The sequence below is a fragment of the Gekko japonicus genome, unplaced genomic scaffold (assembly GCF_001447785.1).
Source record: "Gekko japonicus isolate JY-2015 unplaced genomic scaffold, Gekko_japonicus_V1.1 scaffold565, whole genome shotgun sequence".
NCBI lineage: Eukaryota > Metazoa > Chordata > Lepidosauria > Squamata > Gekkonidae > Gekko > Gekko japonicus.
Window position 1 is genome coordinate 555,532 of NW_015176468.1, and position 24,662 is coordinate 580,193.

At 49.1% G+C, this 24,662-nt stretch overlaps 1 protein-coding gene across 1 annotated transcript in view; it reads left to right on the forward strand.

Moving 5' to 3' along the window:
* The window catches only part of PPEF2 (protein phosphatase, EF-hand calcium binding domain 2), a 59,252-nt gene that overhangs the window by 10,887 nt on the left and 23,703 nt on the right, over positions 1–24,662 (forward strand). The window contains exons 2-5 of the mRNA XM_015427107.1: positions 17,326–17,453; positions 21,696–21,753; positions 23,915–24,090; positions 24,400–24,514. Coding sequence (XP_015282593.1) covers positions 17,326–17,453; positions 21,696–21,753; positions 23,915–24,090; positions 24,400–24,514 — 477 coding nt within the window. The remainder of the gene's footprint in view (positions 1–17,325; positions 17,454–21,695; positions 21,754–23,914; positions 24,091–24,399; positions 24,515–24,662) is intronic.

Below are 24,662 nucleotides of genomic sequence, written 5' to 3' on the forward strand. Positions count from 1 at the left end.
GGGCGGGGTATACATCCAATCTTCTCAGCCCCACCTACCTCACAGGGCGTCTGTTGTGGGGAGGGGGAGGGAAAGGAGTTTGTAAGCCGCTCTGAGACACCTTTGGGTAGTGAAGGGCGGGGTATAAATCCAATCTCTTCTTTTTTTCTTGCTTTCGTACTGGGACCTCTCTTCCCCTTTTGTTTTTGTTTGCTAAGACTAGGATTACCAACCTCCAGGTGGTGCCTAGAGATCTCCTGCTTTTACAACTGATCTCCCGGTGACAGAGACCAGTCCCCCTGGAGAAAATGGCTGCTTTATGGCCTTGCTCAAGCTCCACCCCCCAAATCTCCAGGTGTTTCCCAACCCAGAGCTGGCAATCCTGTCTAAGACCCATATATCTGAAGGACAGTCTCTCCCTGTACATCCCCATGTGCCAAAAACAGTTCTCTAGTTGCCAGGTTGTCTCCTGATTGAAGTTACCTACTTGGCATCCACCAGACCCTGGTCCTTTTTAACAGTGGCTCCACCTTGCATCCCAACTTGGATGGCCCAGACTAGCCTGATATCATCAGGTCTCTGAAGCTAAGCCCTGATATCAGCAGATCTCGGCCCTGGTTTGTACTTGGTTGAGAGCCAGCGTGGTGGAGTGGTTAAGAATGTGGTGGCGTTACTGACCTTTAAAGCCCTCTATGGCTAGGGTCCAGCCTACCTGAGGGACCACCTTTCTCCATATGTTCCCCCAAGGGCACTACGGTCAGGGAGTTGTCATCTCCTGGAAATTCCAGGCCTCAGAGATGTTAAATTTGTGGCGACCAGGACCAGGGCATTTTCGGTGGCGGCTCCTACCTGGTGGAAGGAGCTCCCGGAGGAGATCCGGGCCCTGCGGGACCTTTCTCAGTTCCGCAGGGCCTGCAAGACGGAGCTCTTCCGCCAGGCCTTTGAGTAGGAGCCGCCGCCACTACTATTCCACCATTGCCTTCTATGCACCGTCGTACTGTCACCACGATTGTCTGGATCCCACTGGGGGGCGAGGCGTCCCTGGCATGAAGTGGATGATAGATTTCAGGAAGCTACCGCTGGGTTTAAGATCTACCCATCTTTGTTTAAATTTGTATTGTAAATTTATTATTGGATTTTATTGTTTTATACTATGTGTTTTATTGTTATAATCTTGGCACATTGTGCCCTTGTCAGCCGCCCTGAGCCTTCAGGGTAGGGCAGGATATACATCCAAGGAGAAATAATATGAAATAAAGAATGGTGGACTCTAATCTGGACAACCAGGTTTGATTCCCCACTCCTTCTCCACATGAAGACTGCTGGGGGACCTTGGGCAAGTCCCAGTCCTCTCAGAACTCTCTTAGCCCCCTTTGCCTCACAGGGGCAGAGAGGAAGGGAAGGTGATTGTAAGCCGCCTTGAGACACATGAGGCCTGCTGGGTGACTTTGAGCCACTCATGTTTCTCTGGGAACTCTCTCAGCCTCACCTACCTCACAAGGTGCCTGTTGTGGGGAGAGGAAGGCGATTATGGTGGAGTGGTTAAGAGCGGTGGACTTTAATCTGGAGAACCGGGTTTGATTCCCCACTCCTCCTCCACATGAAGCCTGCTGGGTGACAGGGTTGCCAGCCTCCAGGTGGGGCCTGGGGATCTCCCGCTTTTACAACTGATCTCCAGCTGACAGAGATAGCTCCCCTGGAGAAAATGGCTGCTTTGAGGGGTGGACTCTATGGCATTGTACCAAGCTGAGGCCCCTCCCCTCCCCAAACCCCACCTTCTCCTGGCTCCACCCCCAAAGTCTCCAGGTATTTTCCAACCCAGACCTGGCAACCCTACTGGGTGACCTTGGGTCAATCAAATTTCTCTCAGAACTCTCTCAGCCCCACAGGCTTGCCAAGTCCCCCCGGGGGGCGGGGAAACCCCCGCCCCAGAGGCCCGTTCCCCGTTGCCGGCGGATTGGGCCCCGGGGGGAACCCCACCCCGACGTGCACGTCACCCAGAAGTGACGTGACCACGCCGGGCACGCTGGGGGCGGGGCCACAGTCATCCGAGGGAAAACTCTATGGTTTTCCCTCGGGTGGTCGTGGCCCCGCCCCAGCGTGCCCGGCGTGCCCACATCACTTCCGGGTGACGTGGATGTGGTGCGCGCGCGCTCCAGTCGCCGACTGGGAGTCCCCTGCTGCAGAGAAATTAACACTTGGCAACACTACAGCCCCGCCTACCTCACGAGGTGCCCATTGTGTGGAGAGGAAGCGAAGGCGATAGTAAACTGCTTTGAAACTCCTCGAGGTAGAGGAGAGCGGGGAATAAAAGCCAGCTCTTCTCTTCTTCTTCTTCACGGAGGGAGTCCAGGGTTGCTTTGCAGAGGTAGGATATGGCAAACGACCTCTGTTCGTTTCTTACAGCAAAACCCCTACAGGGTTGCCGTGAGCTGGCTTGTGACTTCACAGCATTTTCCACCACTCAGTTTTGCAGAATGAGCTCCCTGTGAAGCTGTTACAGGGCACTGTTCTTTGAAGTTTTTAGGTGGCGCTGCAAGACTGATGTATTTGCTAGGCCAGTGGTGGCGAACCTATGGCACGGGTGCCAGAGGTGGCACTCAGAGCCCTCTCTGTGGGCACGCGTGCCATCGCCCCAGCCAGGCCCAGATCGTCATTAAAGTGTCGAATTTTCTGCCAAATAATTTTAAGTCAATGAAAGCATTTGGGATTGCTTTCCTTACTTTGTTTGGATCATCTCAAGTTAATGTGTGAGTTGTTTTTTCTAAAGTAAAACCTCAGTATTCAGGTTAAATTGCCGGGTTGGCACTTTGTGATAAATAAGTGGGTTTTGGGTCGCAGTTTGGGCACTCAGCCTCTAAAAGGTTCGCCATCACTGCTCTGTGCCCTTTTAATGGGGTTTGAGCTGCAGGCATATTCTCGGGAGGGGTTTGTGTTTATTAATGTGTGGCTGAGTTTAGCTGTAGTATCTCTTGAGCTTATAAATACCATCCAGGGTTTAATGTTGTTTGTTTGGTACGCCACTCTGGGCTGTGACGTATGTGGGCACTTGCTGACACAGAAGCAAACGCAATGGAACTACTGAGACAGCAGATCCCCGGATTAATTTAATACTGCGGGAACTATGCAGGGTAGCTATGTGAAGCTGTAAAAAGTATATCCAGGTAAGAATGTTAGTGTGCTTATCTGCCATAGACATCCAGTGCTTTAAGCTTTCAGCTGGATTGTTTGTGATTCAAAAAAAAAAAAAAAGAAGGAATTAGTGGGTTATTATTCCTACAAAGACGGCAGGGGAACATACGTGGCACTCCCTTCCCCACTTTCTCCTTACAGCAACCCTGCAAGGTAGGGTAAGCCAGCCTTGGGTGCGAATTTCATAATATGGGGATTTTAAAAATATATTATTCTGATGTTTTAAATTGTTTTACCTGAAAGTTTTAACCTGATGGTGTGCTTAAGTTCCTTTTATCTACACTTTTTTCCTTTGTTTTTGCTGCTGTTTTAGGCTGCACTCCTAAGGACACTTTCCTGGGAATGAGCACTATTGAACAGCATAGGACTTACCTGAGAGCCAGTTTGGTGTAGTGGTTAAGTACTTGGACTCTAATCTGGGAGAACCAGATTTGATTCCCCACTCTTCCATGTGTAACTGCTGGTGTGACCTTGGGTCAATCACAAGTTGTCTCAGAGCTGTTTTCACAAGTGCAGTCCTTGAAAGAGCTCTCTCAGCCCCACTTGTTGCTGCTGGATGACCTTGGGTAAGCCATAGTTCTGGCAGAGCTGTTCTTGAAAAACTGCAGTTTCTGTCAGAGCTCTCTCAGCCCTACCTACCACACAGGGTTTCTGTTGTGGGTAGGGGAAGGCAAAGGATTTTGTAAGCTGCTCTGAGACTCCGAGTGAAGGGCAGGGTATAAATCCAATCTCATCCTCCTCCTCCTTCTACCAAACAAGATGTCTGCTGTGGGGAGGGGAAGGGAAAGGAGACTGTAAGCCGCTCTGAGACTACTTCGGATAGTTAAGGGCAGGGTATAAATCCAATCTCTTCTCAGCTTCTTTTTACTTCTGAGTAGACCTGTTTAAGCCCATTCCCTTGCTCTTATTTTACTGGGATGTTTGGTTGTCATTCATTGTTGTAAACTACTTCACAGTATAACTATTATGCAGGGGTCATTTCATAGAAAAAGAGGTGCAGGAGCTCATTAGCATAACTTATTAGCATATCTTATTTGCATATGCCACACCCCCTGGCATCACCGGAAGTGTGTCAGAAGGCAACACCCACCACTCAGGCTCCACTGGACTGTTTTGGATTGCTAGCTATTGGGGAGGGGGGAACGTGCAGATCTGTCCTCGCAGAGGAGGGAGAGCTTGTGGAGCTCCGCTCCTGTGTGCTCCCGCAGGAAATTACCCCTGCTATTATGTATGTGGCTGGTCTAGCGACCGTAATAAATTCTACTACTATTAGTTAAGTTGTACAGTGAGGCGGGGCATAAATATCTTTTAAAACCTAAATAAGTCAAGATATTTCTTGTTGCTTATGATCTCATAGGTGAATTGTTTGAAGACTATGGGATGTGGAACTTCCGGACAAAACAGATTGTTGGTAGAGTCAGAGAAAAGTGAGTCATGGAACCTCCTTTTCCAAACATTTAAACTTTGTTTTCTTATGTTCCTTCTGCATAAATCTGGATAACTGTCAAGGGTTTCTTTTTCTTCTTTTTCTAACAACTAGGAAAGATGTCCACAGATGCATCTTCTCAAGGTAAATTAACTGATGATACTAATTGTCACACTATTTAATTGTAAAGCAGATGGTCCAGCACCCATAGACATGGTATCCATATACTCCAAGGGTTCCCTAAGTAGGCAGAAAAATATGGCTTTGTAAATGAACCCTAGAATTCACCTCAATATTTCACTTCCTGTGACTACACTCTGTGTGTGCTCAGGAACCCAGCTGTAAGGACATGGCTGACAAAAGGAGGGAGTCAGGGGCAGGAGCCATCAAGTTCCAAGAGCGGAACATTCACCCTCTTGTTTATACTAATGACGCTGACAAAATGGAGAAATGGTTTACTACCACCCCACACACTGCTGGAAGGTGATGCCCAGGGACAGAATGGGAAACAGCCAAATTGCTAGAATGTGTCCTTTTCCTAGTGGGACAGGAAGAACTGAATTACCAAGGTCAGGGAACTCTCCCCAGGGTACATTATAAGTTCTCTGGACACAGAAAAGAAGCTCTCTCTTGCATCTTGCTCTTGATGTGGGAATAGAAGCCTTGAAGGACTAAGGCCTTTTCCTAGTGACTTCATCTTGCCCACCTGGCGAGGGACAATGGGTAGACATCCCAACCATGAGAACTAAGGTAATGCTAAGCTTTTAACTACTGTAACATCCAGTAATACTAGCCTGTCCTGTTGAAATGTCATTTAGGCAACTACTGAGTTTAAGGAAAGGAGACTGCGTGTTTTCACCTTTTCTTTGTACCCTTGCTTAGCCTGAATGCTTGAAGAGCCCATATGTATTCTTTTCATTCATTTATTCAGTTTTCTTATATTTTGAGTGTTCTAAGCCTGGTCTCTGGACTCATGCTACACCTATTCGCTTTTCCTATTTGAAGTGTGCTAATGGGTAGGGACAGTGGGAAAGTCTGCCATCCCTGGAACATGATAGGTCAAAACTTCAAAGCTGTGTTAGATAATCCCTGCAGTAGTTTGTAGCGGTGCCTCTAAAAGACAACACATGTACAGAGTGCTAAATGTACAACTCCATTTAGCAAGAGATACTCTTGAGTAGCAACAAGAGTTACCCAGTTTATTTTTCTCAACTCTGGGGAGTGAGAGGAAGGGGCAGTGTCATTGAGTGGTGACTTGGGACAGCCAACCTGAAGAAACAGGGAGGACTCTTCTTCTTCTCTTTCTCCTCGACTTCTGGCAACCCTGTAGGTTTTCAAGGCAAGAGATGTTCAAAGGTGGTTTGCCATTGCCTGCCTCTGTGTCATGACTGTGGTATTCCTTGGTGGTCTCCCGTCCAAATACTAACTAGGGCTGACCCTGCTTAGTTTCCAAGATCTGATGAGATCAGGCTCTCCTTGGTTATCCAGGTCAGGGCCAAAAGAAAAAAGAAGCCACCTTGAAAAATGGGAGGATAATTTGGGGAGGGGGGATTGCTCAGTTGTTTACTATATTGCTTGGAGAGGCATATCCAGGGAAGAGTGGTGTGTAGCCCTAAACTGACATCTGGACCTGTACAGGGAAACCATTCCCTATGCTTTGTTGCAGCACACTGGTTCAAGCGAACTGTACTGCTCAAGTTGTGAATCACCATTGAGTTGTTTGCTGGACAGTCAGACACTCCGGATTGAGGGATGTCTTGCCGGTAAAAGAAAGCAGAACAGAAATGTATTAAACAAAGTTAACTAACAGTGCATTCTATTCTTTCTTTCTTGTCTCCCCTGAAAGTCTTTCCAAGTCAGGTTTCCCTTTGACCCTAGAGCCAGGAACGTCTCTCCCAACCCACACCTAGGGAAGCCAGGTCTCCAACAGTAGCTGTAGTAGGAGAATGCCCACCTTGGACCCTGTGTGTGTATGTGTGTGCAGGTGATTTGGCATTGCACCCACATATGACATCGTTACTGTCATGAAACCAGAAGTGGCATCATCGCATTGGTGCAGCGCTCTAGGATTTAGCCCAAACTCTATGGTTTAGCCATGGAGTTTTGAGTGAATCCTAGAGAGTCACCCAGATGTGATAATGTAATTTAATGTCTTGTACTGGAATATGGTGATGTGCTTGTCCCCACCCCCTCATATTTGGCTATCACGGCTAATTGTCAACAATAGACTTGTCCTTCATCATTTTGCCCAACTCCCTTTTAAACTTTTCCAAACTAGTGACTTTCACAGTATCTTGTGGTGTCCACTAGCCCTTCAGTGAGGAAGAGTCTTGTTTTGTTAGGGGCCATGGCTCAGTGTCAGATTCTCAGCTTTGCATGCGGACGGTCCCGGGCTCAGTCTCTAACAGTTCCAGTTAAAAGGACCAGGCAATAGGTGATGTGAAAGACTTCTGCCTGAGTCCCTGGAGAGCTGCTGCCGATCTGAGGAGACAACACTGACCTGGATCAGGCCACAGGCCAGAGGTCATTTCGGGGGGATCATGGGGGATCGCAGTTCCCCCGGGTGAGGTACGGGGGGCGGGGCACATGACGAAGCCCCGCCCCCTGCTTCCGGCCGCCCCGCTTCCGGCCCTCATTCAGCCAGGAGGAGGCAGGAGAACAGGGAGGGTAAGTCTCGGCAGTGGAGCCGCAAGGCCGCCGGTGGCAGCCGGGACCGTTGTGGGTGGGGTGTGTGGACTTATGACACGCTTCCGGTGATGTCAGGGGGTGTGGCCTTATGACACACTTCCGGTGGTGTCAGGGGGTGTGGCATATGCTAATGAGTTGTGCTAATGCGTTCCCCTAGCTCTTTTTCTACGAAACGACCCCTGCCACTGGCCCATCCAGTCCAACACTCTGTGTCCCTCTGATCCAGTATAAATCAAGATGGGTAGCCACGTTTGTCTGTCTGTAGCAGTAGAAAAGAGCAAGAGTCCAGGGGCACCTCATAGAGTAACACAATTTGTGGCGGGGGAGGAGCTTTCGTGAGTCACTGCTCACTTCTTCAGTTCTCTGCCTCTCCCTTTACCGAGCACATCCTAGTGACAAGCACAGGAAGCCACCTTACACAGTGTCTGATGATCAAGGGCTCACTTATCAAGGGCTCACTCATGGGGAAAGGCTGTGGCTCAGTGGAAGAGCCTCTGCCTAGCACGCAGAAGGTCCCAGGTTCAATCCCCACCACCTCCAGTTAAAAGGAACAGGCAGCAGGTGATGTGGAAGACCTCAGCCTGAGCTCCGGGAGAGCTGTTGCCGGCCTGAGTCGGCAATACTGACCTTGATGGACCCAAGGGTCTGATTCAGTATGAGGCAGTCTCAAGAGTTCACAAGCCTGTCTCGTACGCTGTTAAAAACTTTTCATAGGGTGAGCCTGACTTTTCCGTTTGCTGCGATCTTTCCAGTGTAAAGAACACTTGAAAACACCACCTCATTCAAGGCAGGCCTTGACAGATTTCCATTGGCTCTGGGAGCCGGCCCCAAAATTTGGGCACTGACTCATTTTTCATCCTTCAAGTTTTCGTAGAAGAAGAAGAAGAAGAGATTGGATTTATACCCCGCCCTTTACTTGGAGTCTCAGAGCGGCTTACAAACTCCTTTCCCTTCCCCTCCCCACCATAGACACCCTGCGAGCAGTGTTCCCTCTAAGCTGAGTTAGTGTGAGCTAGCTCACAGTTTTTTAGCCTCCGGCTCACAGAGTTTTGTCTTAGCTCAGGAAGGACGGCTCCAGAGCAAACTAATTTATGCAGTAGCCAAATCGCTGGCTCACAGCTTTAATGCCAGTTGCTCACAAAGTAGAATTTTTGCTCACGAGACTCCACAGCTTAGAGGGAACATTGCCTGCGAGGTATTCTAATGACCGAATTTGCTGACTGTTTGCTGCCACAAACCCTAATCCCAACCTCTTCACAGCTCCCCCAGTTTTATCAAAGCTATACCAAAAGGGTCGTAATATATAAATAATTACAGGGGGGACCCTGGTTGTCGGGATGCCAGCCTCCACGTGGGGTTTCGGGACCTCCAGGAATTGCAGCTCATCTGCAGCCGCCAGAGATCAGTTCCCTGGAGAAAATGAATGATTTTGAGAGTGGGATCCATGGCATTCTACCACACTGAGGTCCCTGTCCTTCCCAGGCTCCAACCTGTAGCCAGAATTTTTTAATTTGAGGGACCTTTAAATAAGTCAGGGGGCACCCTGCATACACCCCTGCACACATACACCCCCAAGGGAGTACCACAAATAAAATAAAAAACTGGAAGTCAGGGGGCCTTGGTGGTGAGTCAGGGGGCCATGCCCCAAGATGCCCCCTCTAGCTACGGGCCTGGGCTCCACCCCCAAATCTCCAGGAATTTCCCAACTTGGAGCTGGCAGCCCTCCCTGCCAGTGGCCAGGCAGGAACCCTAACGTTGTCTATTTGTAAATTCGTTTCAAATCTTTTAATTTTTCAAATTCAAATTTATTGTTACGGCCAATTGACCAGCAGTGCAGTAAAACAATACAATAATAAACAAGTACGATCACCAACACTCACAGACAATAGTACCATCATAGTACCAACCGCAGACCCCTATTAAAATCGTAATTCTATTCCCTAATTTCTAAGTCTTATCTAAAATTCTCTTCAGTCTGTGCTTTTTGTTAAAATCTTTCGCTTATTTATTACTAAAAAGCAATATTTTGCAGCTACCAGAGTTACCGACTTCTTGGTATCTTCCAACAAATACTTCAGCAGCACAGTATCTGCAAATTTCAAATAGTTGTCCAAGGGTTTAAATTGGGCAAGTAAAGGAAAAATTAGCTTGTGTCTCTCTCTGAAATAGAGTTTACAATGTAAAAGAATGTGTGTGATTGTTTCAACTTCTTTATCTGCACATAGACAACATCTTTGATGTATAGGCCAACGGAGATACCTTCCTTGCAGTTTTTAATGTTTCAAATATGTCTGAATTGTGAAGACCAATGGCCACGAACAATAAACTTACTACGGTTACCTTATATGTTATCGCCACAACAAAAAGTGAGCCTCAAACCCTAAACTAACTTCTCCCCAATTTCTCATAATTCCATTACTGCTTGCTTTAAAAAAAAATCCAATTATTAAATATTGGAGCCAGTATAGAAAGCAAACGAGTAAGAAATAAATTCATCCACCACCACCGAACGGTGTAAAGCTAAGTTTACAAATAAACAAGCAATTACTAGAAAGTCATGCACATTTATTTTTATTTTCAGGAGGGTAGCCAGGTTAGTCTGCAGTACAAGAGCTAGATTTGAGTCCACTGTCTCTTTAGAGACCAAGGAGAGTTTTGGGGTGTGGCAGAATGTATCTGCTCTGGCCTGCAGGCCCTGTTTCCGCCCTGCCCCCTTGGGTTTTCCTCAACACCTGGAGAGGCTTCTCTTCCACTCTCGGGTAGCTCACTGCCACCACCTGACCTTTTGCCAGGATTACCCACTGGGAGGGTCAGGACTAATGTTCCCTCTAAGCTGTGGAGTCCTGTGAGCAGAAATTCTACTTTGTGAGCTCCTGGCATTAAAGTTGTGAGCAGGTAGTTTGGCTGCTGCATAAAATTAGTTTGCTCTGGAGCCATCTTTCCTGAGCTAAGACAAAAATGTGTGAGCTGGAGGCTAAAAAACTGTGAGCTAGCTCACACTAACTCAGCTTAGAGGGAACACTGGTCAGGACTCCCAGCTATCCTTCCAAATTCTGAGGCTTTTCCTCTGTGTCTCCCGTTGCCCAGCATCTGGTCACCATGGGGACAGATTACTGCCTTGCGCACCCAGGGAGGAATGGCCCCTTCCCAACTGCCTGCCTTCCCTGGTGCTCCTTTTAAAATAGTGTGTCCGAGACAGTGGAGGTCTATGTGGTACAGAGAACCACTAGCCGCATCCACAAGTTATATAGTATTTATTAAAAAGAAAATGTGTACAAGCATACTTTTAGCACAGCACCAGACTGAGCAAGGGATTCCAAAAGAAATGAGTAAGATGCCATTCCTGTGCCCCTTTCTCTGTACATGCCCTATCAGATGTTAAAATAGGACAGGCTCCTTTTGTTTAGGATGTTACTGATCCCTATAGAGTTGCCATGAGCTTGAAGCTGTCTCTCAGCTCCAGCTGAGAGGTCTACCTTCTCTCATGGACTCCGCAGCCAAGGAAAAGAGTGTTCCTTCCTGCTGCAAGGAGGGTTTTTTAAAATCATGTTTGTTTCCCCTCCCAGTGACCAGGTCAGCCCAGGTCAAAGAGGCTTCCCCTGGATATCTCCAGGAATCTCCTTCCTGAAGATTATCTAGTATGCTATTCCTCCAAATCTCTGTCCCCTGCTAGGAGGGGGAAGGGGAGAAGGGGGGATCTTGACCATCCCATCCCATTGTCTCTCTGAAATATACTGGGTTCAGATGCATTCAAGTGATCAGTTCATAGTTTATTAGTGATTCAGCAAGAGAAAGAAGACTGAGGAAACCTCTGGCCGAAGCCGGGTATTTATGCCTGGAAAAGTTTACACCCAAAACACACCCCACTCCCAACTATAGGCTATTTATACTACATTGTTTCCCAACTGGGTTACTCTAGAATCCCTGTCACCCTACTGGTTCATTCTAGGATTCTAGCAAGCTATTGTTATGCATCCCCAAGCTCAGTCCTTTTGCAAGTACAGTTCAGGCTCAATACATAACACTCTCGCTAGACCTATTATTATTTCTTAAGGGGCAGTTGAGGTGAGCCTGGAAAGCCGCTGACTGACTTCCTCCTTCCCAGCCTGTTCCCTGCTCAGAGGGGTGGGGTGGGGGGAAGACTGTTAAGACGCAAAGTGGAGGTTTGGCTCGTTTCAGACCTCCCAGGAAAAATGCATTTCTTCACAGAGGGTATGAGTTTTTGAGAGTGAAAGCTCCCTCTGATGAAAAGGAGCTTTAACTCTCAAAAGCTTACAGCCCCAATATTGTATTGGTCTCTAAGGTACTACTGGATTTAAATCGAGCTTATTTTTTTTTATGTCATACAACAAAATACCTTTGAGTCCAGCGGCACCTTTAAGACCAACAGAGTTTAATTCGGGGTTTAAGCTTTCGTGTGCATGCGTCCCCAAGATTAAACTTTGTCGGTCTTAAAGATGCCGCCGGACTCAAACTTTGTTCTGTTGCTTCAGACCAACACGGCTACCCACCTGAATCTAACAATACATCCTGATGCATTTTCCAGTGCCCAGCCCAACAGTGGCCCCGGTCACACGGGAGATTTTGGCCGGGAGAGGGACGGATTGGGGGCGCAGCAAACGGGCGCGATCTCACCGCAACATCTGGGAAGCGGCGCGCACCCGTCCCCGATCCGTCCCTACACCCGGGAAACCTGCTGTAAAAAAGAACCTCCTACAGAGGAGGACTTACCTGGAGCACCGCAGCAAGCGCGGCCGTGGGATCTCCGGCGTGCTCGTCCTTCGCAGCAATCCAGCCTCCTGGCCGAACTGTGCACGCGCACACATGCGCAGTTCGACTGCCTCCCTCCCTCTTCAGTGGCTCCCCCCCCCCCGGGCATCTGATCGTGCCGGGGAGGAAGTGCGCGGTGGCTCAGGGGATCTATGTGATCCCACCGCCGTGTGTCTTTTTTTGCCCGTGTTCCCCCCCGTGTGGCAGGGGCATAGCTACTCTTCTAATAGTGTTCCTTCTAATGTTATTTTTGTCCTGACCTAGATAGCCCAAGCTAGCCCAATCTTCTCAGATCTCAGAAGCTCCGCAGGGTCACCCATGGTTCATATTTGGATGGGAGACCACCAAAGGAAGCCCAGGGTTGCCGTGCAGAGGAAGGCAAAGGGCAAACTGCCTCTGCTCACTGTTTTTGCCTAGAGAACTCTATGGGGTCACCATAAGTTGGCTGTGATTTGATGGCACTTCACACCTAACAGTATTATTTCCCGTGTGTTATTTCTTTTATTTCTATTGTGGCAGCTGTGGGGTGAGAGACAGGGAGGAGGAAAGCTCTGAGGCAAATGCCTTCTGGACTTAAGAATATCCGGTCTTCCACTCTGGCCTCTCCTATCGATTCTTTATACCCCAACCACCCAAAATCAAATAAAAAGGGGAACACAACCTTTTTTGGGGGGGGGGGAAGATTGGTAGTGTGTAAGCTATGTGCTCCTTAAAGATCTCTTTTTTGGGTGGCTCAAGTGGTTAAGACCCTGAACTGCAGGCTGTGGAAGGTCGGTAGTTCAGCAGTTCGAGACCTGGGTGCCGCATGATGGAGTGAGCTCCCGTCTCACGTTCCAGCTCCTGCCAACCTAGCAGTTCGAAAGCAAGACATTGCAAGTAGATAAATAGGTACCACTTCGGTGGGAAGGTAACAGTGTTCCGTGCGCCTTGGTGTTTAGTCATGCCGGCCACATGACCACGGAAACGTCTTCGGACAGCGCTGGCTCTTCGGCTTTGAAACGGAGATGAGCACCGCAACCCTAGAGTCGGATTCGACTGGCTTTCGAGCAAGGGAACCTTTACCTTTTACCTCTTTGGAGCTCTTTTTTAAAAAAAACTGATGAAAATGTCCTTTTTTGGGGTTGGAAGGTTAGGAACATTCCTAGTTAGTAGCAATAATCAGAGCTTAAATAGTAGGGGTATTTAAAATGAGAATTGTCATCGTGATCAGTTGTTGAAGTAGTCAGTCATAGAATCATAGAACGATAGAGTTGGAAGGGACCTCCAGGGTCATCTAGTCCAACCCCCTGCACAAGGCAGGGATATGGTCAGGGACCGGCCTACCTGAGGGACCGCCTTTCCCCGTATGTTCCCCAGAGAGCACTGCGATCAGGATCCCAAAACTGCCTGGACCTCCCTGGCCCTAAGGAAGTCAGGCTGATGTTAACCTGGATGAGGGCTTTTTTGTTTGTAGCTCCATCCTATTGGAACGAGCTTTCTGCCGAGATCAGGGCCCTGTGGGACTTGTCACAGTTCCGCAGGGCCATGAAAACAGAACTTTTTAGGCAGGCATTCCGATAGGAGCGACATCTTACCAGCAGGGCCCTGTGTGAACTCCGATCCAACACGACCTAGCGCGGTGGCACCGCTGAATGTGTCCCTAAACTGCACTTTAGTTTCATCGCCATCCAATGAATGTTTTATATTGACTGGCTGTGTTTTAAATGATGTTTTGTATTTTTATTGTGAATGTAAACTGCTTGTCAGTTTTTGGAAGCCGCCCTGAGCCCGCCTCGCGGGGAGGGCGGGGTAAAAGTGAAATAAATAAATAAATAAATATATAAATAAATACAATACAATGCAGCTTACAATGCAGTCGGGAAATATGTCCTCTTTTTTGCTTTTCAAACTATGGTAACCCTAACTTAGATATAGGACACAGATTGAGACCAGTGGCACCTAAGATTGCCAGTTCCGAGTTGGGAAATACCTGGAGATTTTGGGGGATGGAGCCTAAGGAAGGCGGGGTTTGGGGAAGGGAGAGACTTCAATGTGGTATAATGCTAGTCTGGTGTAGTGGTTAAGTGCGCGGACTCTAATCTGGAAGGAACCGGGTTTGATTCCCCACTCCTCCCCTTGCACCTGCTGGATGACCTTGGGCAAGCCACAGTTCTTGAAAAAGAGCAGTTTCTGTCAGAGCTCTCTCAGCCCCACCTACCTCACAGGGTGTCTGTTGTGGGGAGGGGAAGGGAAAGGAGTTTGTAAGCCACTCTGACTCCTTTGGGTAGTGAAGGGTGGGCTATAAATCCAATCTCCTCCTCCTCCTTCACACTCTCTCCTTTCCTGCCTCAGTCATCAAGGTCATAAATCCAATCTCTTCTCTTCTTCTCTTCTCTATAGAGTTCACCTTCCAAAGCGGCCATTTTCTCCAAGTGAACTGAGATCTCCAGCCACCCACCCGGAGGTTGGCAGCCCTACACTTTTAAGACCAACGACGTTTAACTCTGGGCATAAGCTTTCATGTCCATGCCCACTTCGTCAGACACACGGAAGCTTATCCCCAGAATTCAACTTTGTCGATCTTAAAGGTGCCGCCGGACTCAAACATTGTTCTGTTGCTTCAGACCAACATGGATGCCCACCCGAACCTAACAAGATATACAAAGTAAAGCTGGCTCTCAGATCAAGTCAATAAACCCAGAAGGGAGATCTGATTCCCCTTTCTCTGGACAGGGGTGCACCAGAAGGTCCAAGGCTGCTCTTTTCTCTCGCAGAGCGCCTTTCTGCAGAACCTGCACACACCAGTTAGGAATGACGGTACCCGAACAGGATGCTTATTTCCAGGGCTATTTTTGGGCAGGAACGCACAGGAACGGAGTTCCAGCTGGCTTCCGAGTTCGCCACGCCCACTGCGGCCAAAATCTCTGCACATGCATGGCTACAGAGAAAAGGCCTGCAGAGCAACCCCCCCAGCGACTCTGAGGCGGCCGGCCCAGGGGGGCTCCTGGAAGGATCATCAGGGAGACATTGAAATGCCTCCCCGTGCCTTCCCCGATCTGTCCGAGGGCTGGCTTGCCTGGGCTCCCCGCAGCTGCGGGGCCCCCGGGCAAGCCAAGGGAAGGCAGTTTAAACTGCCTTCCCTTGGGGGGGGCTTGCTCAGGCAAGCCAAAGGAAGGCATGGGGTGTGGCCTAATATGCTAATGAGATGCGATGTCAGGGTGTGGCCTAATAGGCTAATGAGTTTCTGCTGTTGGGTGTGGCCTATTATGCGACTGAGTTCCAGCTGGGCTTTTTCTACAAAAAAAGCCCTGCTTATTTCTACCACTAAAATAAGCCTTCTTCACTGAGCCGACCCCCAAACCCTAACTAGAAAGCCCAATAAAAGCCTGGCGAAGCTGACACTCCATTCCAGAACCAAGAAATCCCTGTTCATGATAGGAGGCAGGCTTCAGACTGGAATTCCAGTCCCCTTGAGGTTCCGTCCAATGAGAATAAAGATTGCTCGTCTTCTTCGTATCAGTCCTCCCATTGGATTATTACGACCAATGAGACGATTCGGTACAAACCAGGTGTTCGGCTGGGGTTTGAAATGCCAGAGTGCTTCCCTGTACCGGCTCAATAGCTTCAGTTGACAGTTATGAAGAGGACAAGCTTGGAATCCGGGCGGGGCAGAGCGAGCCTGCCTGCCAACTGTCAGTGCAAAAGGAGATGGACCTAGAACACGAAAGGGGTTTTGAGCATATTGTTCTTTTGTGTGATTCGTTCCTATTGTAAAATAGTTAATGATTGTGGGTATTATTCATCGAGGGAGGGGAGGTGCCTCGGTGGCAGGGCAATGCCTGTTTGTGGAGGGACCGGCAGGCAACTCCACTGTTTGGTGAGCCAGTTTGGTGCAGTAGTTAGGAGCGCGGACTCTAATCTGGGAGAATCGGGTTTGATTCCCCCACTCCTCCACGTGCAGCTGCTGGTGTGACCTTGGGTCAGTCGTAAGTTCTCTCAGAGCTGTTCTCTCAAGGGCAGTCCTTGAGAGAGCTCTCTCACCCCCCACCTACCTTACAGGCAATGCTCCCTCTAAGCTGTGGAGTCTTGTGAGCAAAAATGCTACTTTGTGAGCTCCTGGCATTAAAGTTGGGAGCCAGCGATTTGGCTGCTGCATAAATGAGTTTGCTCTGGAGCCGTCCTTCCTGAGTTAAGACAAAAAATGTGTCTGCCGGAGGCTAAAAAACTGTGACCTAGCTCACACTAACTCAGCTTAGAGGGAACACTGCTCGCAGGGTGTCTGTGGTGGGGAGGGGAAGGGAAAGGAGTTTGTGAGCCGCTCTGAGACTCCTTTGGGTAGTGAAGGGCGGGGTATGAATCCAATCTTTTCTTCTTCTTCTTTTACCTCACAGGGTGTCTGTGGTGGGGAGGGGAAGGGAAAGGAGTTTGTAAGCCGCTCTGAGACTCATTTGCAGGGCCGGCTCACTCACTAGGCGAACTAGGCAATCGCATAGAGTGGGCCGGCCCTTAGGGGCGCCAAACTGCACCCGGCCCCATAGTCTGGGAGTTTCTTGATTATTTGTGTTTTTCATTCTTCCTAAAATGCATTTATTTTTGAAAATTGGTGGGCGCACGAGGAGGGCGGCGCCAGAAGGGATCCCCGCCTAGGATGCAAAATAAGCTGGGGCCGGCCCTGCTCATTTGGGTAGTGAAGGGCGGGGTATGAATCCAATCTTTTCTTCTTTTACTTCACAGGGTGTCTGTGGTGGGGAGGGGAAGGGAAAGGAGTTTGTAAGCCGCTCTGAGATTCCTTTGGGTAGTGAAGGGCAGGGTATAAATCCAATCTCCTCCCCCTCCTCCTCCCCCCCCTCCTCCTTCTTCTTCTCTCCTTTCCTGCCTCAGTATCAAGGTCATTATTTGGAACATGGGCCATGGGTAGGGTTGCCAACCTCCAGGTAGCACCTGGAAATCTCCTGCTATTACAATTGAGCTCTAGACTGCGGAGATCAGCTCCCCTGGAGAAAATGGCTGCTTTGGAGGGTGGACCCTATGGCATTGTACCCTACTGAGGTCCCTCCCCTCCCCAAACCCCACCCTACCTACACGCCACTCCCAAAATACTTGGGTATTTCATGACCCAGAGATGCCAACCCTAGCCACGGGCACCTCTTTGTCCTCAGCCAGGCTCTCCTCTAGGGTCCAGGCATCGGTTACTCAAAACGCAGAACGATTTGATCGATACTAAACAAGCCGATCAGTCATGTCGAAGTAGGAAGAGACCCATGTCTTCAGTGTCTTTTTATATGCCACAGCCTTTAAAGCCGCTGTCCTGATCCAAAGATGGTACCGACGTTATATGGCCCGGCTCGAAATGCGCCGGAGATGCACGTGGCGCATTTTTCAATCCATAGAATACGCAGGAGAGCAGGACCATCTCAAGGTACGTCAAGTTTTTCTGTCGGCATTGCCAGCGTTGCCTCAGCAAATGCTGGGAGATATTTTTTTTAGGAGGGTGGAGATTGGGGATGATGTGATGTCACTTCCAGGTGACACTCTAGGAATTCCCCCAGTCTCTGTGGTACAGGCCATAGAAAAATGGGGGGAATTCTAGAATGTCACTATGGAAGCCATTTTCCAGCCACTTTTCCCTCATGGTCCTCAATTTCTCAAGGGTGAGGAACTGGGGCTAAGGGTGGGGGTTTGCATGATGTGGGTGGGCAAATGGCAAGCCTCATGTCTGTGTTGTTCTAAACTTCCTGTCAGTGATCAAAGGGATTATGGGTTGGATCTAGCCAACTTTTCCCCTCAACCTCCCTCATTTCCTCCGTTTACAGCAGCACCTGCCCCCCCCCGTGGCTTTTCTCCTTGCAGGCCCCATCACCCCTCAGCATAACCTTTTTGGTGACAAAATACAGGGCCAATCCGAAGGGGAGCCGGAACGGCCATTTGTCCTGGGCCACAAGCTCAAAGGGGCCCTCACATTGAGACAATTTGGGGGGGCATTTGTTAAGTTTCACAACTTGATTTTAATACACGTCAAGGGTCATTGTTTCTTTATTTTTATTGTGGCTCAGGGCCTCAAAAGCTGGAAGGGGCCTGGGTCTCTCGGAACCTCTGAGTTCTCCTCTTCCCTTTTTCACCAGCATAAAAGCTACTTGGATCCAATCCTATGTGTTCAGGATACTCTTCAGATTAGGGTCGGCAGGTCCTTAACAGGTTCCGATGGGGGGGGGGCTCCAGTCTTTTTCCTGGAGTCTTCTGGCGTGCGCACATTGTGTCTGCGCCGCAGTAACATCACCCGGAAGTGACATCATTGTGCAGGGCATGTCACGTGGGGATGCTCTAGCATTTGAGGGGACTCTGGTTACCATAGAGTCACCCCCCCCAAATGCTAGAGCATCCCACATGCAATGTGCCCTCCGCAATGACATCACCTCCAAGTGACGTCATCACGCTAGGCATGGCGGGCGCGGGTGGGGCTCCCCCCACCAGCCAGCTTGGGGGGCAGCCAATGAAGGCTCCCGAAAGCAGAGGAACTTCTGCCTTCATTGGGGGGATGGCACCCTACTTCAGACATTCCAGATGAACTATTTGAGGTCTCCACCTCTTATGCAATCCACATTTCAGTTATTCAGTTATTCAGACTTATCGTGTAGCCTGTGGATACACTCGTGCCACCGTAACTTCAGTTAAGAAACACCCTCATTTACCTGGATGCCTGAAAATGCAGGTGCAGTGAATTGCTCCCTAAAACTTCTACCTCCAGGCACCAGCAATATAAGAAAGAGCCACTCCCTCTCTCCCTGTTTAGATTATACTTAAAACCAGGGCTTTTTTAAAGAAAAAGCCCAGCAGGAACTCATTAGCATAATAGGCCACACCCAACAGCAGAAACTTGTTAGCATATTAGGCCACACCCCTGACAGCGCAGCTCATTGGCATATTAGGCCACACCCCAGGAATGGCGGGGGGCGGGAAAGGCGGGGGAGCTCTGCTACTTACCTCCCTGCTTCTTGCTCCTCAAGGTCCAACTGAGAGCAGTTGGGAGCAGGGGGCGAGGCTTGCTGCATGTGCCCGCCCCCTGGGCTTGGAAGCCAGCCAGAACTCCATTCCTGTGCGTTCCTGCCCCCAAAATAGCCTTGCTTAAAACAGTGGAAATCACAACAAGAGATTGATATGAAAGTAGTAAGATTAACCAGAAAATATTGATTCCGCTAAATCCCATGTAAAGTTTACGTTGAAAGATGTCCAATTGGGTTCAATGGGCCTTTCTTCCAAATAAGTGTGCAGGGGGTTCTCAGCACCAGAATCTGTCTTTAGCCTTTGTGGCATAAATCATTAAGAACCATGGAAACAATGATTTCACCTGCAAAAAAGGATGGGCGGGGGAAGAAAACTTCTATTCAGCCTTGCCAGCTTCTCCCTGTGTTGACTCTGCTCCCCCCAGCTCCCCTCCCTTGCCAGCTCCCTCTAGGGTTGCCATCCCCTCGATGGGGGTGGGGTTTACCCACTTTCAGGGGGCCCAGTCCGCCACTGCTCAGCTGGCTGGCGGCGGGGAGCCCCACCCCCAAGCAGCCCTGTCTATACCGACATGCCCGGTGCGATGACGTCGCTCAGAGATGATGTCATTGCACAGGGCACGTTGCAGGGAGGATGCTCTAGCATCTGAGAAGAAAACTCTATGGAAACCATAAGGGTTTTTCTCAAATGATAGAGCATCCCCTGCAGTGTGCCCTGTGCGATGATGTCACCTCCAGGTGATGTCATTGTGCTGCACGTGCTTTGTGCGCGCACCAAAAGCTCCAGGGCAGCAGGCCGGAGCCCCCCACTGGCAACCTGGCAACCCTAGCTCCCTCTTCTCTCTCTAGGACCTTTTCTGCATTCTGATTTCCCTCCCTTGTGTGTTCCGGTGGCTTCCAGATTATTTTTTTCTGTTCCACATATGTTTTGCGCCCTCTAGTGGTCTATTATTACAGTGCTTTATGTCTGGCATATCTCCCGGCAGATTTAAACTGCAGGTTTTTATGCCTGACATAACGCAATGTAATATTGAATCGACCACTAGAGGGAGCAAAACACACACAGAAGAGGGGGGGACCCCCAAGGCCACAGGAACGCACAGGCGAGGAAGACGAGAATCTGGAAAAGCCCCAATGTCTTTCTGTTCACTTCCCCTCCCTTCTACAGTGTTGGTTTCAGCTTTGCTTCCTTCTGCGCTTCCCTCTTACTGGCTACTGCTTTCTCCTTCTAACCAGTTCTCCCGTAGTCCTATGGTCTCTCCTTTCCCCCCTCTCCTCTTTCTGACTCCCACTCCCCATTTCTGGGTGCATCCACAGTTGCAACATCGGGTACCATTTGGAGTTGCTATGTGTGCATGACACCCATTGTAGTTTAATGGGGAGAGTGTTGAACATGAGGAACTTCTGCTGAGAGCAATCTGCTGGTGATCCCTGGCCCCAAAGACATCCGGCTGTCCTCGATCAGAGCCAGGGCCTTCTCAGCCCTGACCCCGACCAGGTGGAACTCTCTGCCAACATCCATCAGGCCCTGCGGGACTTAATGTCGTCCTGCAGGGCCCGTAAGGCAGAGATGTTTCACTAGGCTTTTGGTTGAGGACAGCGACAGTTTCCCACCATAGCTGTCACCCTCCTCTTTTCTGAGAGCCAGTTTGGTGTTGTGGTTAAGTGTGCGGACTCTAATCTGGGAGAACCAGGTTTGATTCCCCACTCCTCCACTTGTACCTGCTGGATGACCTTGGGCAAGCCATAGTTCTGACGAGCTGTTCTTGAAAAGGCAGTACTTGAAAGAGCTCTCTCAGCCCCATGTACCTCAACAGGGTGTCTGTTGCGGGGAGGGGGAGGAAAAGGAGTTTGTAAGCCACTCTGAGACTCCGAGTGAAGGGCGGGGTATAAATCCAATCTCCTCCTCCTCTTCCTCTTCTTTTTTTTCTTTTTTCATCCTGCCACTTCTGCCTCCGCCTTAACATGTCCAGGTTTCATATCAAATTATAAATGCCATCAGAAGACGGTGACACTTTGGAATGAACTGATTGTTGATTTTAAATGATACTTTTGTATATTAATTTATTGTAAATTGCCCAGAGGTCTGTGTTGTAGTAGTAGTAGTAGTACTAGTAGTACTAGTAGTAGTTGTTGTTATTGGGATTCAGGTGGGTAGCCGTGTTGGTCAGAAGCAGTAGAACAAAGATTGAGTCCAGTGGCACCTTTAAGACCAATAAAGTTTAATTCTGGGTATAAGCTTTGGTGTGCACGCACACTTCCTCAGACACATTGAAATGGAAGTTATCAGTCCATACATATAGACGGCGGGTGAACAAAGGGAAATACTCCTTTACACAGAGAGTGATAAAAATGTGGAATTTACTGTCAGAGGATGTAGTGATGGCCACAGCTTTAAAAGGGGATTAGAAAGATTCATGTAGAGGTCTTTCAATGGCTACTAGTCATGGTGCGTGAGGGGAACCTCCAGGTTCAGAGACACCAATCCTCTGAATCCCAGAGCCAGGAGGCGACATCAGGGGAAGGCCTCGGCCCCTATGCCCTGTTGTTGGACTTCCAGAGGAACTTGTTGGCCATTTTATGAAACAGGATGCTGGACTAGGTAGACCACTGCTCCGATCCAGCAGGGCTCTTCTCATGTTCTTTCTTCTTCTCTCCTGCAGCTCAACCATTTCTTTGACTACCTTGTGGACCACTTCATGTCAAGCAACACTAAAGAGAGTAAGCCTCTGTGTGGAGCTAAATATCGTGCTTGGTGCACATTATATACAGAAAAGGCCATACAGCCATATCGGTCCATGCTAAATCCAAAAACAAGGATGAAATCATGCCTTTTACGAGAACCAACCAAGCTGACATAAAGCATTGTGCAAAATTTCATGCCCGCCAGAACTCTTTGTCAAGCGGGATGTTACAGATTTTAAAAAACAGAAAGTGGGAAATTGGATTCGAACCGGGGTTTCCAGCAGGCTGGGAGAAAAACGGGCTGTCCCTTTTTAATAGAGGCTTAACACGTGGAGATGGGCAACTTAAGTTTTTCATGGCATGGAGGTAAATAAGGAAGAAAAGAAGAGGACTCCGCCTTTGAAATAACTTCCTGACAGAGCGGTTAAGCGGTTCCTCAGTGGAACAGGCTTCCTCGGGAGGTGGTGGACTCTCCTTCTTTGGAGGTTTTTAAGCAGAGGCTAGTAAGCCTTCTGACAACAATGCTGATTCTATGACTCACTACAAATTTAGGCAGCTCGTGAGAGGGAGGACAGGGAAGGTCAAGCCACCACACAGCTTTTGTGGTCCTTTCTTATATGCCCAGGGTAATGCCAATCGCCACTTTGGGGTCAGGAAGGAATTTTCCTGCAGGCCCGATTGGCCCAGGGATCCTGGAGGTTTTTTGCCTTCTTCTGTGCATAGAGCAAGGTTCACTGGAGGAGTGCAGGTGAGAAGTACCTGTGAATTTCCTGCATTGTGCATTGGGCTGGACTAGATGACCCTTGGGGCTCCTTCCCGCTCTATGTTTCTCCCTCTTTTTGTTTGTGACGGAGGTAAGTGATCACTTGATGAATAACAGCCCATGAAGCCTCTATTTAAAAGGGAGAGGACATTTTTTTCTCTCCAGGCAGATAAGAACCCGATAGTGAACAGTCAAGCTGCCTAAAGAAAAGGCTCTGCCGAAATCTCTACTGCTATTTCCACTGGGGAGGAAGGGGTTAAAGAGCCCTTTCCCTAAACTGCTTGTGTGGGAGTGAATGGAGGTGAATGGGGGGGATCCAGATGAAAACAGAGCCGGCCCGGGCTCGGTGATGGAGCATCTCGTTTACATGCCGAAGGTTCCAGAGTTAGATCCCTTACTTGAGACCCCGGAGACCTGCTGCCTGTCAGAGTGGATGGTGCTGACCTTGATAGACAAGTGGTGTGACTCAGTAGAAAGCGGTTTCCTGTGGGTGTGTGTACATGCACCAGAATCTGGAGCAATAGAGTCCTGATGGGCAATGCTCCCGCTATGCTGTGGTGTCCTGCAAGCAAAAATTCCACTTTGTGAGCGACTGGCATGAAAGTTGTGAGCGAGCCATTTGGCTACTGCATAAATTAGTTTGCTCTGGAGCCCCATCCTTCCTGAGCGAAGACAAAAATGTGTGAGCTGGAGGCTAAAAAACTGAGCTAGCTCACACTAACTCAGCTTAGAGGGAACACTGCTGATGGGGTAGAATGGAGGACTATCCTGCTGTCAGTAGGCGGTGCTATTTGAAAATTCTCCTGTATGTAAACAGCAAACTACAAGTTAAAACAAAACCACAACTAGCACTTCAGGGACAAAGCATCTAACCCAGTCTGCTCCTTGCAGAGCTGATTTTCTACTTGGGGGGAGTTCTGGTGGTTGTTGTTGTTTTAAATAGGGGAGCAACCAAAAACGGGATCCTTCACCCAAAGTCTGAAGATGTCTGATCCATTCTGACCACCTCGTTTTGTTATAGGGTTACCAGTCCCCCCGGTGGAGGTGGGGTGCCCCATTGCCAGGCCCAAGCTCCCCACTGCCAATCAGCTGGCCGGCGGGGGGACTTACCAGGAGAGAAAGGGAGGCCCAGGCAACATTGCCGGGAATGTGGCAAAATCACTTCCGGCATGCACAGGAAGTGACGTCATCATGCTGGTGACACTCTAGTATTTGGGCAATGCTCTATGGTAGAAGACATTTTTAACATAGAGTTTCTACCCAAATACCAGACTGTCGCGGGAATGGCGCAGCGTGGTGATGTCACTTCTGATGCACACACACCCACCCCCTGCTGTTACTCGGGTCTCTGTTAAAAAACCGTTGTTAACCGTTTTCATAAATCTTACTGAAGATACCATCTAGATTTCAAGCTACCTTTTCTTTGTCTCCTAGGGGAATTCATTAACCGCGTTTTCTCCGAAAGCGACATCCCTAAAGATCCCAAAGTGGAGAAAGCCTGCAACTATGAATTGATCCAGGTGCCACTTCACTACGCAGGGCCCCGTCTTTCCTTCCCTCTCTCGCCGGACCACGCCACTGCCTTACTGGATGCATTCAAACAAGAAAAAGTAAGTATCTCAGGAGTAAGTGCGTCCTTTGCTTTCATTTTTTCCCCTTTGCCAGAAGGCCCTGGCCCATGCCAACATCATCACCAGCCTGACGACCAACAGCCTGGATCAGGGGTAGGCGACCATTCAAATGTTGAGAAAACGCCGCCATCTTTCATTGTATTTATACTTTGAGTAGTTATGGTTTTATATACTGTACTTTCAACAGCCAGGTAAGACCAGACAAACCTATCCCAAGCCGCTGTATTCTTGCTGGGGACAAGGCTCTCTCTGAAGGCCTGCTGTGACTTTTTCACCTTTTCCCAGTAGCAGCTCCACGCGCATTATGTCCTCAAACTCTTTCATGAGACTCTGAAGCATCTCTCTCAGCTGCCAAACATCAGCATCATCTCAACCTGCTACAACGAGGAGATCACCGTGTGCGGTAAGGGAGTGTTGTCGTTGCTATCGGCGGTATGGATGTTGCCCCGTCTAGACATGGGGCACTTTACAACGTGCTTTAGAAGTCAACCATGATTTCCACAAGCCCTTCTCAATGGCCAGACAATGATTTGGCTGTTACATCTGAACGG